Source organism: Mus caroli, unplaced genomic scaffold (genome assembly GCF_978045245.1).
Source record: "Mus caroli unplaced genomic scaffold, Mus_caroli_1 scaffold_17, whole genome shotgun sequence".
Lineage (NCBI taxonomy): Eukaryota > Metazoa > Chordata > Mammalia > Rodentia > Muridae > Mus > Mus caroli.
This window is the reverse complement of record NW_028227272.1, coordinates 34,906,519-34,920,065: the sequence shown is the minus strand read 5'-3', so window position 1 is coordinate 34,920,065 and position 13,547 is coordinate 34,906,519. Positions and strand designations below refer to the sequence as shown.

The 13,547-nt window shown below is 44.9% G+C and overlaps 1 protein-coding gene across 1 annotated transcript in view; it reads right to left on the bottom strand.

Annotated features, from left to right (window-relative positions):
* Window positions 1-138: 138 nt before the first annotated feature.
* Window positions 139-13,547, bottom strand: part of Fstl1 (follistatin like 1) — a 53,512-nt gene continuing 40,103 nt past the window's right edge. Inside the window, exons 6-11 of the mRNA XM_021185316.3 lie at window positions 12,092-12,222; window positions 7,934-8,052; window positions 5,977-6,089; window positions 5,573-5,683; window positions 3,103-3,179; window positions 139-816 (exon numbers count right to left, since the gene is read on the bottom strand). Of these exons, the coding sequence (XP_021040975.2) occupies window positions 772-816; window positions 3,103-3,179; window positions 5,573-5,683; window positions 5,977-6,089; window positions 7,934-8,052; window positions 12,092-12,222 (596 nt within the window). The 3' untranslated portion in view covers window positions 139-771. The remainder of the gene's footprint in view (window positions 817-3,102; window positions 3,180-5,572; window positions 5,684-5,976; window positions 6,090-7,933; window positions 8,053-12,091; window positions 12,223-13,547) is intronic.

Here is a 13,547-nt window from a genome sequence, read left to right as displayed (position 1 = left end):
GAAAAAATAATTACAAAAGCTTAATATCTAGTCAAAAAATGAAATATTAAAAAACAACAATAATATAACGGTAATAACTGAGGAATGAAGTCAGCTTGGAAAAAAAGTCTTTTACAGAGAAATAGCACCTTTGGTAAAAAAAAAAAGAAAAAGAAAAATGTATTTTAAAATTTTGGTTAGGTCTCCATGGCGCTTGAAGTACATAAGTGTCTGCATCATTTAAACACATCCTCCAGGAAACTCCATGCAAGGCTGAGGGACACAGGTAACTAGTTGGGCGGCTGTGTATTCAGGTGACTGTTGGGACCAAAGGGAGAAGCAGACTTGCTGCAGGTCTGTCATGCTGACAGTGGTGACAAGGGTCAAAGCAGCAGGGTTCCTCCCCACAAAGCTCCCCCAACTTCCTCCAGCAGGGCTAGTTCAATGTTTCTCTACGCTTCTCCTGTAGTCTCCTCGCAGCTGCTGTGACCCCAGAAAGGCTTCATTCAGACCTGCCTCTGCTCCTCTGCCAACCCCATGCTGTTTCCTTAGTTGCCTCTCATCCCAAGGCGTCCTTTAGTTTCTCTTAAAGCATTCCTACAGGTGAAGGTTGTGGCCTTCCCTTGCTAGGCTGGCCACCCTCATTTCCTTTATTGCAAAACAAACAAAATAAGATTCGCTGCCATACAAGCAAATACTAGTGATTTGGTGGTTGCTGCAGACTCTGTGTGTACTGGGCTCAGCGCTGAAGGGGAGGCGCTGGGCTCCGGACACGGTGCTCTGTGCCTCTTCTTAGATCTCTTTGGTGTTCACCTTCTTGGTCTTTTCTGCTGTGCCCTTTGAGATGTAAGAGGATATAATCATTACAAAGATATTAAAGGTTGATGGTGTTTATCCAGGTCCCCAGACCTTCCATAGCATCAGTAGACTCGCGGTTATGCTAGATTTTAGTTGCTGACTTGTATGGTTCCTTCTTGAGTGATAAACATGAGGTTATGTCAGTTTGTGGCATGGTCTTTTAGGGGTAGTCTGGGATTACCAGCTGACCCTGTATGAACATCCTATGAATCAGATATTATTGTCCCAGTTTTAAGGATAAAAGGGTACTAAAGGGAATGTGTTCTGAATCCAAATCCCACAGATGTAGTAAAAGCAATGGGCCTCAGGGGCGTACTTGTCTGGGCTTGAACTTGATCATGCCTAGTGTCCTTGAGAATATTTTGAAGTCTACAATCTTAACACTTTCAACCAAGTCTTACAATAGGGCCTGACACATTCCTTCAAATGTACAAGATGTACAGATAGCCAACAAGGGCTTAACACCACTAGATGTTAGAGGGGTGCAAATGGAAACACAATGAGACACGTCTACACATTCAGTTGGTCGGATGAGATAAAGAACAGTAGTAACACACGTTGGCAAGGATGTAAAGAACACGGAGGGGAGGATGTACAGTGACTGGTATTTGGAAAGATTAAAAGAGTTATCTTTTGGTGGGGTTTCTATTCCTAAATATACAGGGGGAGTGAAAACATATGTCCACACAGGAACTTGTACAATAACGTTCACAGCAGCATCGTTCATCAGAGTCAGAAGTCACCTAAATACGCATCACGTAATGAATACATTCACAAACTATCACATATATGGAGTGGCACTCACATAAAGGGGAGGGAAGCAGATTCATGCTACAAGCATGAACCCAAAGAGCATTATTCTAAGTGGAAGAAGTCAGACAGAAAAGGGTCATTCTCTATGACGCACCCAGACCAGGCACCCTTCTAGGATCTAATGGTGTTAATAAGCCCTTACTGGCTACCTGCACCTCTTTGGAGGAATGTGTCAGGCCCTGTTCTAAGACCTGATGTAGTATTGCTCTCATGTAACAGTTGAAGACGTTAAGATGTAGACTTCAAAGGACTCTAGGACAGTTGAATAGTCAAGTAAGGCCCAGATAAGGGCACCTCTGGGACCTATTGTTTTTAATACTTCTGTGGGATATGAATTCCGAGTCAGGAAATAGATTAGCAACTGTCAGAGGATGAGGACAAGGAAAATGAGGAGCAATTTCTAATGGGATGGGTTTTTCAGGGGAGGTTAAGATTCTCTGGAATTAGACAGTGGGGAGTAGCTGACAAACTTAGGAATACATTGAAAGTCACTCACTTGCATAGCTGCATATTTAATTTTATTAATTATTATATAGCATTATTTTATAATATTAATTTCATTAATTAATTTAATTTTAGTTTTTCTTTGAGACATGGTTTCTCTGTATAGCCCTGGCTGTCCTGGAACTCACTCTGTAGACCAGGCTGGACTTGAACTCAGAGATCCACCTGCCTCTCCCTCCTCTCTTGGGGAGTGCTGAGATTAAAGGTGTACACCACCACCACCTGGCCAAAATTGGGTCTTTGAAAGGGGTAAATTTTATGACATGCTAATTCTCCTCCAACTTAAAACCTGAGCTAGGAAACTGCTGACAACCGTGGCTGGCATCTATGAGACAGAGTTGGTACTCCATGTCCAGCTGCCTGGCACCGAACCTTCCTCAGCGAACACCAGCTTGATGTCTCACTGACTACACCTGCCTCTCTGCCTCAGGGTTTCTCTGATCTTAGAAGCCCATTCGGCTCACACGTGTTGGAGGATAGAAATGCTAAGAACTGTTTTCCTGGTAGCAGCTTTCAGGTGATGGCTGAGAGAAGGTTTTCTAGAGGTACCCCAGCCCCTCCCACCCCTGTCACAGTAACTCCCTCAGGGAAGGGTCTGTATCACAGTCCGATGGGACAGATGAGGTCATCATCTGGTATCTCCTGTGTTGAATGAAGTGAGTTTCTCTCATCTGCTGAGGCACTAGACACCTTCTTGGTGGTGTTAAGAGTCTGGTTTGAAGCCGGGCGAGGTGGCGCACGCCTTTAATCCCAGCACTCGGGAGGCAGAGGCAGATGGATCTCTGAGTTCGAGGCCAGCCTGGTCTACAGAGTGAGTTCCAGGACAGCCAGGGCTACACAGAGAAACCCTGTCTCGAAAACAAAAACAAAACAAAACAAAACCCAAACAAACAAACAAACAAACAAAAAAAGAGTCTGGTTTGAACCGGCACTGTGATTGCCACTCACCTGGTGCTTCTGGAGTTCCTGGACATATCTTGTCTTCTCCTCCTCTGTGTGGGTCTGGACCCCTTTCTGATTCTTTCCTGCAAGAAGAATCAAAGTTCAGAGAAAGGGGGCTGTGCTAAGCCAGGGAAGACACTACCTAACAGATTCAACATTTACCCTGTGGAGGGAGAGTTAAACTGCCCACCTTTCTCTGAGTATTACAACATCCAAGGTCATAGAAACAAGAAAGCTATCCTAATTCTTTGGCTTGTGTTCCTGCTATTTTCCTTAATGCACACCCACAAGACATGCTAGTCCTACAGAAAAGCAATGGGGTCAACTGGGGTCCTGGCTCAGGAAATTCCTCTGGGGTAGCGATTCTCAGCCATTCCCACAATGTCCCAGATGTAATTTTTGGCTCCGGATGTAGTTCACTGGCAGGGTGCTTGCCCAGCATGCAAACCGCATCCCCACTCCCACGCACAACTCCCTAGAACTGCAAAACAAAGAGAAAAAAAAATTGAATGGCCTGGCTTTCACCTGCTGGAATTTTGATGTAATTGATTGGGGTGGGTGGAAGCTGGGTGCCAGAGATTTTGCTTTTTGAAGCGTTCTCTAGGTCGGTCCGCACACCCAGGGCGGATTGCTACAACATCTAACAAGTATTTCTCAAGCACAAGGATAAAAAAACAGTAAAAATAAACAAAACAAAAAACCCAAACAAATGACCAAACCAAAAACCAATCCTTCTCAGATCCTCAAGCTGTTCTTTTGGTAGATTACGACCTAGAAAGTTTGAAAGGATGCCTGGGACTCAGTTTACTGAACACAATATTTACCATTAGGAAACTGCAGATACGGATAATCAATTCATCCCTCATAGCCACTTCTCAGGGCCCCGGCTCCTCTAGGCATTATTTCAACGCCCCTGATTGTTTGTGTCTTTGAGATCTGTGATCTAAAATGGTTCTGCTAGTTTCCAGGTACTAGCCTGAAAATGCCTCTTGACTCTCCTCTTACATCACACAGCCTGTACACCAAGATGTGTTGAGGATCCATAGACTGTACTCTCTGGGTGGAGGGCATGCAGCTCTCAGTGTGGCTATGGCAATCTCATGGGATTAAATTCTGTTTGATGCACTGTGATTGGGCTTACTCAGATGATGGTGTTTAGGGTTCCATAAGTCAGTGCACACTGACTTCTACATCTTAGAAATGGAGGAGGGATACCTTCACAAAGCCAGAACCAGAGCAGCTCTCTCTCTCTCTCTCTCTCTCTCATATATATATATATATATATATATATATATAGAGAGAGAGAGAGAGAGAGAGTTTGTATATATATATATATATATACAAACTGAGGATGCTTCCTGGTTAAGGCAGGTGGGTCGATGTTTAAAGGGGCCTTCGGATGGCTTCAGTAGCTACCATGTGTGAATCTGGCTATCAGGTCCAGTAACTTCTAGAATATTCTTGTCTCTTAACAGTCTCTTCTGTGTTTTCATCTGCTCCTATGGTTAGGTTGGGCACCTACTCTCTCATGTTGAAGCAGACTTGGTCCTAGGAAGGTTATTGCATCTATGGATAACACTGGCTTCCACTTACATGTTGGTATTCTGGGCTCCCTGGCTAACGTGCTTTCCTGGGGCTTTGACTTCTGTCTCTTAGTCACCATCTTACCTGATCTCCCTGAGCATAATATTGAGTATCAGCTTTTTCTGCCCCAGTTAACTTCCTAAAATATAAGTTCAGGGTCATTCCTGCAGGTATAACTTTTAAGTCTGGTTCTAACTGACATGAGCGGAATTCCTATTCTGGACCTGGCTTTAAGACTGGTCTCTGATTTGCTTTCGTCTTGACTTGAACCTGGCTTTGATATAAGTTCTCTCTTGATCTCTGGCGTCACTGTAGTAGAGGTCTCTGATGGGACACAAGTGGTTCTAATTTACTCTTTGACCTCCACTCTGCCTCCCAAACTCCGACACCTATATGTCCCAAATCCATCTTGTTCATGTTGCAATGATCTTAATTTTTAATTTAAAAAAAATTTTTACACTTCTTCTTAGATTGTTTTTCCTACACGTTATGGCAAGTTAAGTCATCTTGACTTCTGAATACCTGACACTTTTATAAAATATACAGTATTTCCTTAAGTGTCATAAGGATGAAGTTGGTTAGGATGCAAAAACCATGGAAGAGCGCTGGCACACACTTCTCACAGATCAGTGTTTTCTTTCATGATGATGGTTTCAGTCTCATATTGCTATTTATTCATGCTGTGGCTCAGCCTTCTCTCTAACTGGAGGCTTCTGGGGTGATTGTCACACCTGACACACCTGAAACAAGCGCTTTACACACAGTGCTGCCACTGGGGAGCTGCGGGTCTGCTGCTTCCTTCCTGGCCTTTCTTTTCCTCATCATACCCCTGTCACCGTCTCTCATTTAAGTCACAGCGCTGCTCCCTCCTTCTGCACTAAGTATGGCTCACCATCACAGGTCATTGCTGTGCAGACCCAGTGGCCACAGGAACAGACACAGCGATTGCAGTCCACCTCAGTCTCGGCTCCATCTGCATAGGTTTCGTCCTCCAGGGCACACTCTGTTGGACCATAAACAAAGGCAACAGTTGAGACATGAGATTTGAGCTGGGTGATGTTTTTGATACAGTCTGGGCACTTACATGTCCCTTTCTCAGACAAGGACGGCCTTGTATCTCATGGGGAAATGCCCCATATGTTTATGGCCTCAATCTTATCATGGAGGTGATAGGCTGGTGACAGCCCAGTTTTATGGATGGGGGCTAGATCAGTTATCTCTGGAGAGTTCTACCAGTCTTTCCTTCCCTGCCAAGCTTCCATCCCCAGCAGCACTCAGTTTCTAGGTTGGACATACTCTTCTCAGGAGGGTTGAAGGATGGATTGAGACACTTGAGGAACTCTTGGAAGCTGAGTTTCCAGTCAGCGTTCTCATCAGACAGTTCAATGAGGGCATCAACACAGAGGCTTCTAAAACGAAACACAGGAAAGATGCCATCAGCAAGGCCTGGTTTCTCCCCCTAAGAAGGAAAGCAAGCATCAGGCTCACAGATACCTGGAGCCCCAGGCAAGATGACTGTACACTGAAAACACTTCCCTCCTCTTTGACCTGTCACACTGTGGCCCAGTAACCCCAAACCTCCAACCTTCAGCTTCTTAAGCTGTGTCCCAGATCACTTAAGCTGCTCATATGCGTCCCCAGTGACAACCAACGTCTTGTGAATAATTTAGTCCACCTTTGGTTAACAAATGCTCCCACCATTTGCATACCTCCTCTAGTGTAGATTGTCATCTGTTAGATGACTGTCAAGTCAACCATTCCAGAAGAGAGATGACAGATGATATGAAAAGGAGTATAGGGCTTGAAATAATGTAGTGGGTTCGTCTGGTGCTGCTTGTATTCAAATGCTAGATACTGGCCCCCAAGATCTGGTTGGCTCCCCCATGAAGAGATCCTCATGTAGACCAACTTTTGTTGGGTAAACCTTGCCCTCCAAGTTATCCCTGATTGGTTAATAAAGATGCCTACAGCTTGGGATGGGCAGAAGAGAGGAAGGTAGAGCAAAGGTTCACAGGCTTGAGGTTGGAGGAGAGATGAGAAAGAAGAGGAGGAAGAAGGAAGGAAGTCGCCATGGGGTAGTTGGATGGTGAGCACATGGCCATGAGGGATGGCTTGGTGGAGTACGAGTAGCTCAGGCAGAACATGGCAAGTGATATCTTGGGGATATTGACAGGGAAATAGATAAAATAGCATATAGGGGTAATATCTGCTCAGCTCTAGTGTTTTTCTTTTTACCGTATCATAATCTAAAGGCTCTGTGTCTTTTATTTGGGAACTATATGGTAGAAACCCTTAATATATTTCCAACAAGGGAGTGTAGCAAACCCTCAAAATAATATTTATGCCGACAAAAGAATATTAAACTTAAACAAGAATCACCTCATTGTCATTCTAAGAGTTCTTTTTTTTTCTTTTTACATATTTGTTTGTTTATTTAATGTATATGAGTATGCTGACACTGACACACCATTTACAGATGGTTGTGAGCCATCATGTGGTTGCTGGGAGTTGAACTCAGGTCCTCGGAAAGAGCAGCCAGTGTTCCTAACCACTGAGCCATCTCTCCAGCACTAGAGAGTTCTTTCAGAAGTTTTATTGAGTCTCCCCAGCTCTATCACCCCCTGTTGCCTACGACTTGGGCCCTGGCTCAGCCATTTTCTACTCAAATGATCTTGAACTAATTATTCAATCTTTCTGAGCTTATTTTCCATAAGGTCAAGGACTATGGCTAGGAAGAATCACAAAAGCTGCACTTTGAACTTGTTGTGAACAAAAGAGAGGCACCTTTCCCATGTTTAATTCTTACTGATGTACCTACCAGCTCCATACTAAAAGCTTCTTTGTTTATTAGTATTTTTCTAAGGCAACACTAAGAAGGACATACACGCATAACAATTAGGGAAATCTACACGGAACAGCTTGGATCATCGTAAACACCAGGAGCAGAACAACATTATCAGTTCCTTCAGAAGCAATGTAGGTATGACATGACCTTGATCATTTATTCTGAAATTACATTCTTTTATCCTTGCGAGTCCTGACCCCAAACAGTAACTGCTTGATCAGATATCAATGTGGCTCGATACTCCATTTTTGTAATGTTCACAGAATAGATTGGGACAGAAACCTCACTTTTCGGTTTCTTTCACATTGGCCCTGGCAGTACCACTGTTGGTAGAAGGGGTTCAAATCCCACCCCCCCCTTTCAGGCAATCTTCCCTGGAGACCGTAGGCCCAATCACCCACTCCTCACCTGAGCAGTTTGTTGTTCTCCTGATCTGCATAAGTGGTGATGTTGATGGCTGTTTCATTCTGCTCCACGAATTTCAGGAATTCACTGGAGTCCAGGTGAGAGTCGCCATTATCAAAGCTCTAGAGAGAGATGACGAGGCCTCTCAGCAGTGCTTAGACAGCCACAGTTTTATTGGTGCACCCTCTGGCCTGACCCCTCAGTTCATCTTACTCTTAACACACTCCACCTATCCTAGCCCACAGTAGTAATGGTTCAGATCACTAGGAACCCCCAAGATGAGCAAGTGTAAGTGCCTAGACAGAAGCCATGGGGAGAGGGATTCTTTCAGTATGGATCCTGCTCAGGAGGGCAGCCTGAACAGATGTCTGACCCAGTCCCTGACACTGTCCTATAGACCTGGGTTCAGACGATTGGTAAAGTCACTGTCTCACACCCTAGTGAACACATAGCAAGGTGTGGCATTATAAGCAGTAACTTAGAATCTGGGAGGTGAAGCCCAGGGGACTCACAGAAGTCTATCTTGCTATTTTAAGACCAGCCTCCTTGCCCCTATACCCTACGCTGGGGCCCCAGTGCAGATGTGTGTACAGGACCTCAGGCCATACAGTGCAGGCAAGATGACCTGTTGATACCCCAAGAACACAACTGAACAGGGAGTGGTGAGGTCAAGCATTAATCCCTCTAAAGCAAGATGCTAAACCAAGACAGCAGCCATTGACAACTATTCAAGATGCCTATGTCCTAAGCAACAAGAGGAGGCATCAATCCGAAGGTTTAGATCAAATTCCATGTTGAAGGTGGCTGTTCTCCTAACTAGGTCCAGCAGTACCCCTTCATTCCCCACGCTTTCTGAAGGCTGTGCTGGATAATGATCAGCATTTCCATGTTGCTTTCAAGTTGGTTCCTTACGCTATGGAAGAGAGTCTGGAAGAAATATCTGCCTAGACTCCTAGGTAAGGGCAAAACATAGCCATTTTTTTTCTCCTCTCATGGCTGCCACAGGTCATGTGTTGTAAAATTTCCATGGCATATATAGTGAGGGGAATCCATGAAATACCCATTAAGCCTTTGCTTAGAACCTGCTTCTCACTCTCGTCCGGATTCTCAGGACCACGTCTCAGGTGTGCTTTATGCACTCACTGTATGCTTGCCCTGAGGAAATCTCACAATAATTCACTTGTGGGGTTTTGATTAATTAATGATGTGCAATTCAATCAGCGTGATCCGGGAGCATTCAGAGGACCAGAGAACTTTCCCGAGGACAACTAGAACAAACCCTGTCTGGGGACAAGAGTGAGTGAAGAGAAAGCAATGGTCCTGCAGTGTCTTCATAGCTGTTGACTGGGCTATCTGGACCTAGAACTTCACCAGTGACTGCACAGCCATGGACTGGGTGCTCTGGACCTGGTATTTACAGTATAGCAGGCTCTTAAAAGCCAGTGCTTTGTGCACACCCTTCAACTATCAGGGAACCAGAATGCAGGCCTAGAACTAAGGGGCCATTCTAGCTCTTGGCAGCCTCATCTCATAAATCTGATACCTGCCTAGAAATAGCATTAAACTGTGAGGCATTTCAGTGTCTGGCCAGAATCCAGCATAATTCACTCAACTAACCAGATGCAAGGACCCGATACTTTTGCATGCCCGTATCTGTAGCTCTATTTCTGAGACAGTAACATTTCCATTTTTGGTTTTATGACTATAGAAAGGAAGGAAGATGAGTATTTTGAGACCCATGCTTGAGAGCCATCCTTATATGTTCATTTAGTGTTCAGAAGAGGCGGGTTGAGCCCGGCACTCACTCACACGAAGCAGCTGAGGCGATGGGGTGTATGGTGTTAGGGGCCGGGAGGTAGGAAGGCTGGCTCCAGTTTCAGTGCCAGGCTCCGAGAGTCTCCCATCTAGTGCCACAGGGTGTGAATAGCATGGGGATGTAAGGCTTTCCCTACCAGCCTCCCTTTTGATTCTGTTCTGTGTTCATCAAAGAAATGGTGTCTGCAGGAGAAAGGCAGTTTGGGCCTTACTCACATATTGATTGGATTTGCTGTTCAACTATCTGGTATGAGGAAAGCCAGCTGGGATGAAGAACTAGGCTCTGAGATATTCTCTCTCTCACCTACAGGCAGCTGTGGACCGGGCAGGATGGCATCTCCCTCAGATGTCTTGAAAGAGGAGCTTTGTGTCTGTAAGCTGTGAGCATGCTGTCTCAGTACAGTACTCCAGAGAAAAGCTGCTTTCCCAAGCGGCCATGCTGAGATGCTGCTAGGAGCCTCCAAGAGTGTTTCTGCTTGGGGACATGGTGATGTATTGGGTAGCCCTGTGGCCTGGGTACTTGGCAATCAGATTTAATAGCAGGTATCAGAAGTACCTGAGGCCAGGTGTCATCTACAAATGGTTATCAGATCCCAAGTGGCACTTGGAAATAGTGTCATGTGCCCAACAGCTCCATGTTGTAAGGACAGGATAGAGTGACTACTTACAATAAGCCATGTAGATACTGCTCATTTGGCTTCAGGAAAAATAATTTTCTTTTAAAAAAATTAAAATTACATTTATTTATTGTTTATGTTTATATGTATGTATGCGTATGTATGTGTGTGTGAGTGAGGGTGTCATGATATAACATGTATGTGATGGTCAAAGGACAATTTGTAAGAGTTGGTTTTCCTTTTTCACCATGTGGCTCCTGAGAATTGAGTGCAGGTCATCAGACTTGGCAGCCGACCAGCCCCAAGTTATCTTCGTTACATTGCTTCTACCCCCATCTGACTCCCCTGCTCAGTGAAGTGATGTGGTTTTCTGTAGACTTGCCAATGTCTTCAGTGCTTTGGCAATGGCCAAGAGACTGCACGCAGAGAGTGGGAAGAGCTATGCTTTCTCTCCAGTGTAATATCAAAAAACTAGGAATCCAGAGTTTAAATCTGTGTCACAGTAGAAAAAATGTCTATCCAATAATACAGGAGACGCCTTAAGTCAGTAGTTCTCAATCTGTGGGTTGTGACCCCTTTGGGGGCTGCCTAAGACCTCCAGTAAACATAGAAATTTACATGACAATTCATAACAGTAGCAAAATTATAGCTATGAAGTAGGAATGAAAATAATTTTATGGTTGGGGTCACTACAACACAAAAAACTGTATTAAAGGGTCGTGCATTAGGAAGGTTGAGAACCACTGCCTTAAATGATCAAATATTTATTTCCATCCAAACCAGCATCTCTTCATCTGTGGGTATCCATAATGCCAGCTAAGGAGCCCATAGACTAGGCTGGAATGAAACATACTTGGGGAAGGGGAGCACAAGAACGTCCAAGTCCCCTGGATGTGTGGAGCTACTCTAAATTCTGGCTGGCTAGTGGTTGGGACAGCAGGCTTTGTGCACAGGCACTGGAGTGGGTACCCGAAGCACTGACCTCATTATGTACATCTGGAAAATGCAGGGGCTTGGTGCTTCTGTGCGCATGCAGTACTTGAATGTGTGGCTGAGTATAGGGAGTGTCTCTGTGTTGGAAATATTGTAGGTGTGTGTTTGTGTTCTTGTCAACTAACTAGCAGAGTGCCTTTAACAGTTTCTTCCAATGTTTGCTCCATGTGGTGCACTTAACCCCTACCAAACACAAGTTCCTCACTCATTCCTCCTTCAAAATCAGTATCTGTCTGGGCCTCCAATGGAACTGCCTCTTCTACGGTAGACATGGTAATATGGTAGACAGCCACATTATGAGGATTTGGAATATCTCTAGTCCCACGTATTCCTGGCTTCTTCTCAGACGAAGAAGCTACAAATGGCCAAGTTAGTGATGTGGAGAAATGGCAAGCTGGGCAGGAAGGATGAAGTGGGTCTGGTATAGCAGAAGGTGCTCTGTACCAGCGTTTGAAGTGTTACACTGGGCAGGAGAGCGCTTGGCCACATTTCCCACGGTAGCTCCTTGAGATGTTGGTGGTTTTAAGGGAAAGAAGAGCACATTCATGTTGGATCTTAAAGGTTAACTGCTGCCAACCCACTGGTCAGACAGGTCACAGGGCACCTTTCACAGCTCTGTAACATAACTGGTGGAGAGGACACACTCAGGCCCCGTGTCTCCTGGGAGTCATGCAAGGGGCAGATGGCGTCCTCCTTTCCCTTGGTACTGAACACGGTTGGCCTCAGCTCTGCTTACCTTAAAGTACTTGTCTAGGATCTCACTGTAGTTACTGCCTTTAGAGAACCAGCCATCTGGAATGATCTCAGCTTCCAGCCACTGGATGAGGCGCCGTCGGAGCTCATCACGGTTAGCTTGATAGCAGACAACTGCAGGGAGGAGAGGAATGTGAGGTGAGTGGGAGGAGGTGAACCCTGTGGTCATCAGCACCCCCTGCACAGAGCCTCGTGCCATTCAGTTCTGCATGTGCCACCCTGTTCAGTCTTTAAAGCATCCAGGGAGGCAGGGCTATTGCACCAGAGTACAGAAATGTGTCTAACCCAGGAGTGATGCTCCCCCCCCCCCCCCCGTGTAAAACATATATAAAGACTAGGTTGGGGGCTGCATAACAGGTACTTACATTACGATTCATAACAGTAGCAAAGTTACAGTTATGAAGTAGCAACAAAAACAATGTTATGGTTGAGGGTCACCGCAGCATGAGAAACTGTGTTAAATCGTCTCAGTAATAGAAAGACTGAAGACCACTGGACTAGAAACTTAGAAACTTGAAACAGAGGAGTTGTCATTTAAGAAAAAAAAATAAGGAAAAGAAATAAAGGATGTTTTCATGAATGTTAGGGAACAAGGAAGAAAAACAGTCATTATTAAAGAAACTCTCTTGGTTCTGAGATGAGCTGAAGGTATTGACATATCAATAAATGAAAACATTACAGTTGTTCATGTTGCCGGATTGCTGCTCTTCTCCCAGCTCACCGACTGAGCTTTTAAAACTTTCTCCCATCACCCTTATTATAAACAGCAGAAAAGGAAGGGCCAAGCCTCAGCCCTGCTGTGGGTGCTGTTGCAAGCCATGTGGGAGCAGCAGGTGGGAATCAAATGGGAAGAGAGGCAGGCTAGAGACAGCTCTGGCCAAAGGAAAATCCTGGAAGATAGCAAATGCTAGGCTCTGAAGAGGGTACAGGGCCGGGGAACAAATATACGTGCCTTCCCCACTCTGCCTTTCCTAGCTATGTGATTTAGGGGAAGAGACTTAATTCTTTGAGCCTTTACACCTTAAGGTAATTACAGTGAGACCCACAAGGTTACTGTGAGGTCTGGGACTATAAACCATGTTGAGATTTTAATATATTTTTAATAGAGAACTCTGGTAGTCTCCACACTGGCATTCCCAACTATCCTCTTTCAAAAAGAGCTGTGTCTTCTGATTTCAATGGGTCCATGATATGAACATGTCTTACAAGGCCCTGAAGGGAGGGCTCACCGGTTGTCCCTACAGTGAGGTCACTAGTCAGCAAAAATGTAGCACAGCCAACATTCAGATTCAAACAGATCCTTTGACCAGTTTACTCCAAAACAAAGGAACATCTTAAAAATGCAGTTTCATGGTTTTACTGAGCTGTGCTGTGCTCAGACCAGATGTGAATCAAAAGTCCTGACTCACAGATGACCTTGGCAGCTCAACAGAACCTGT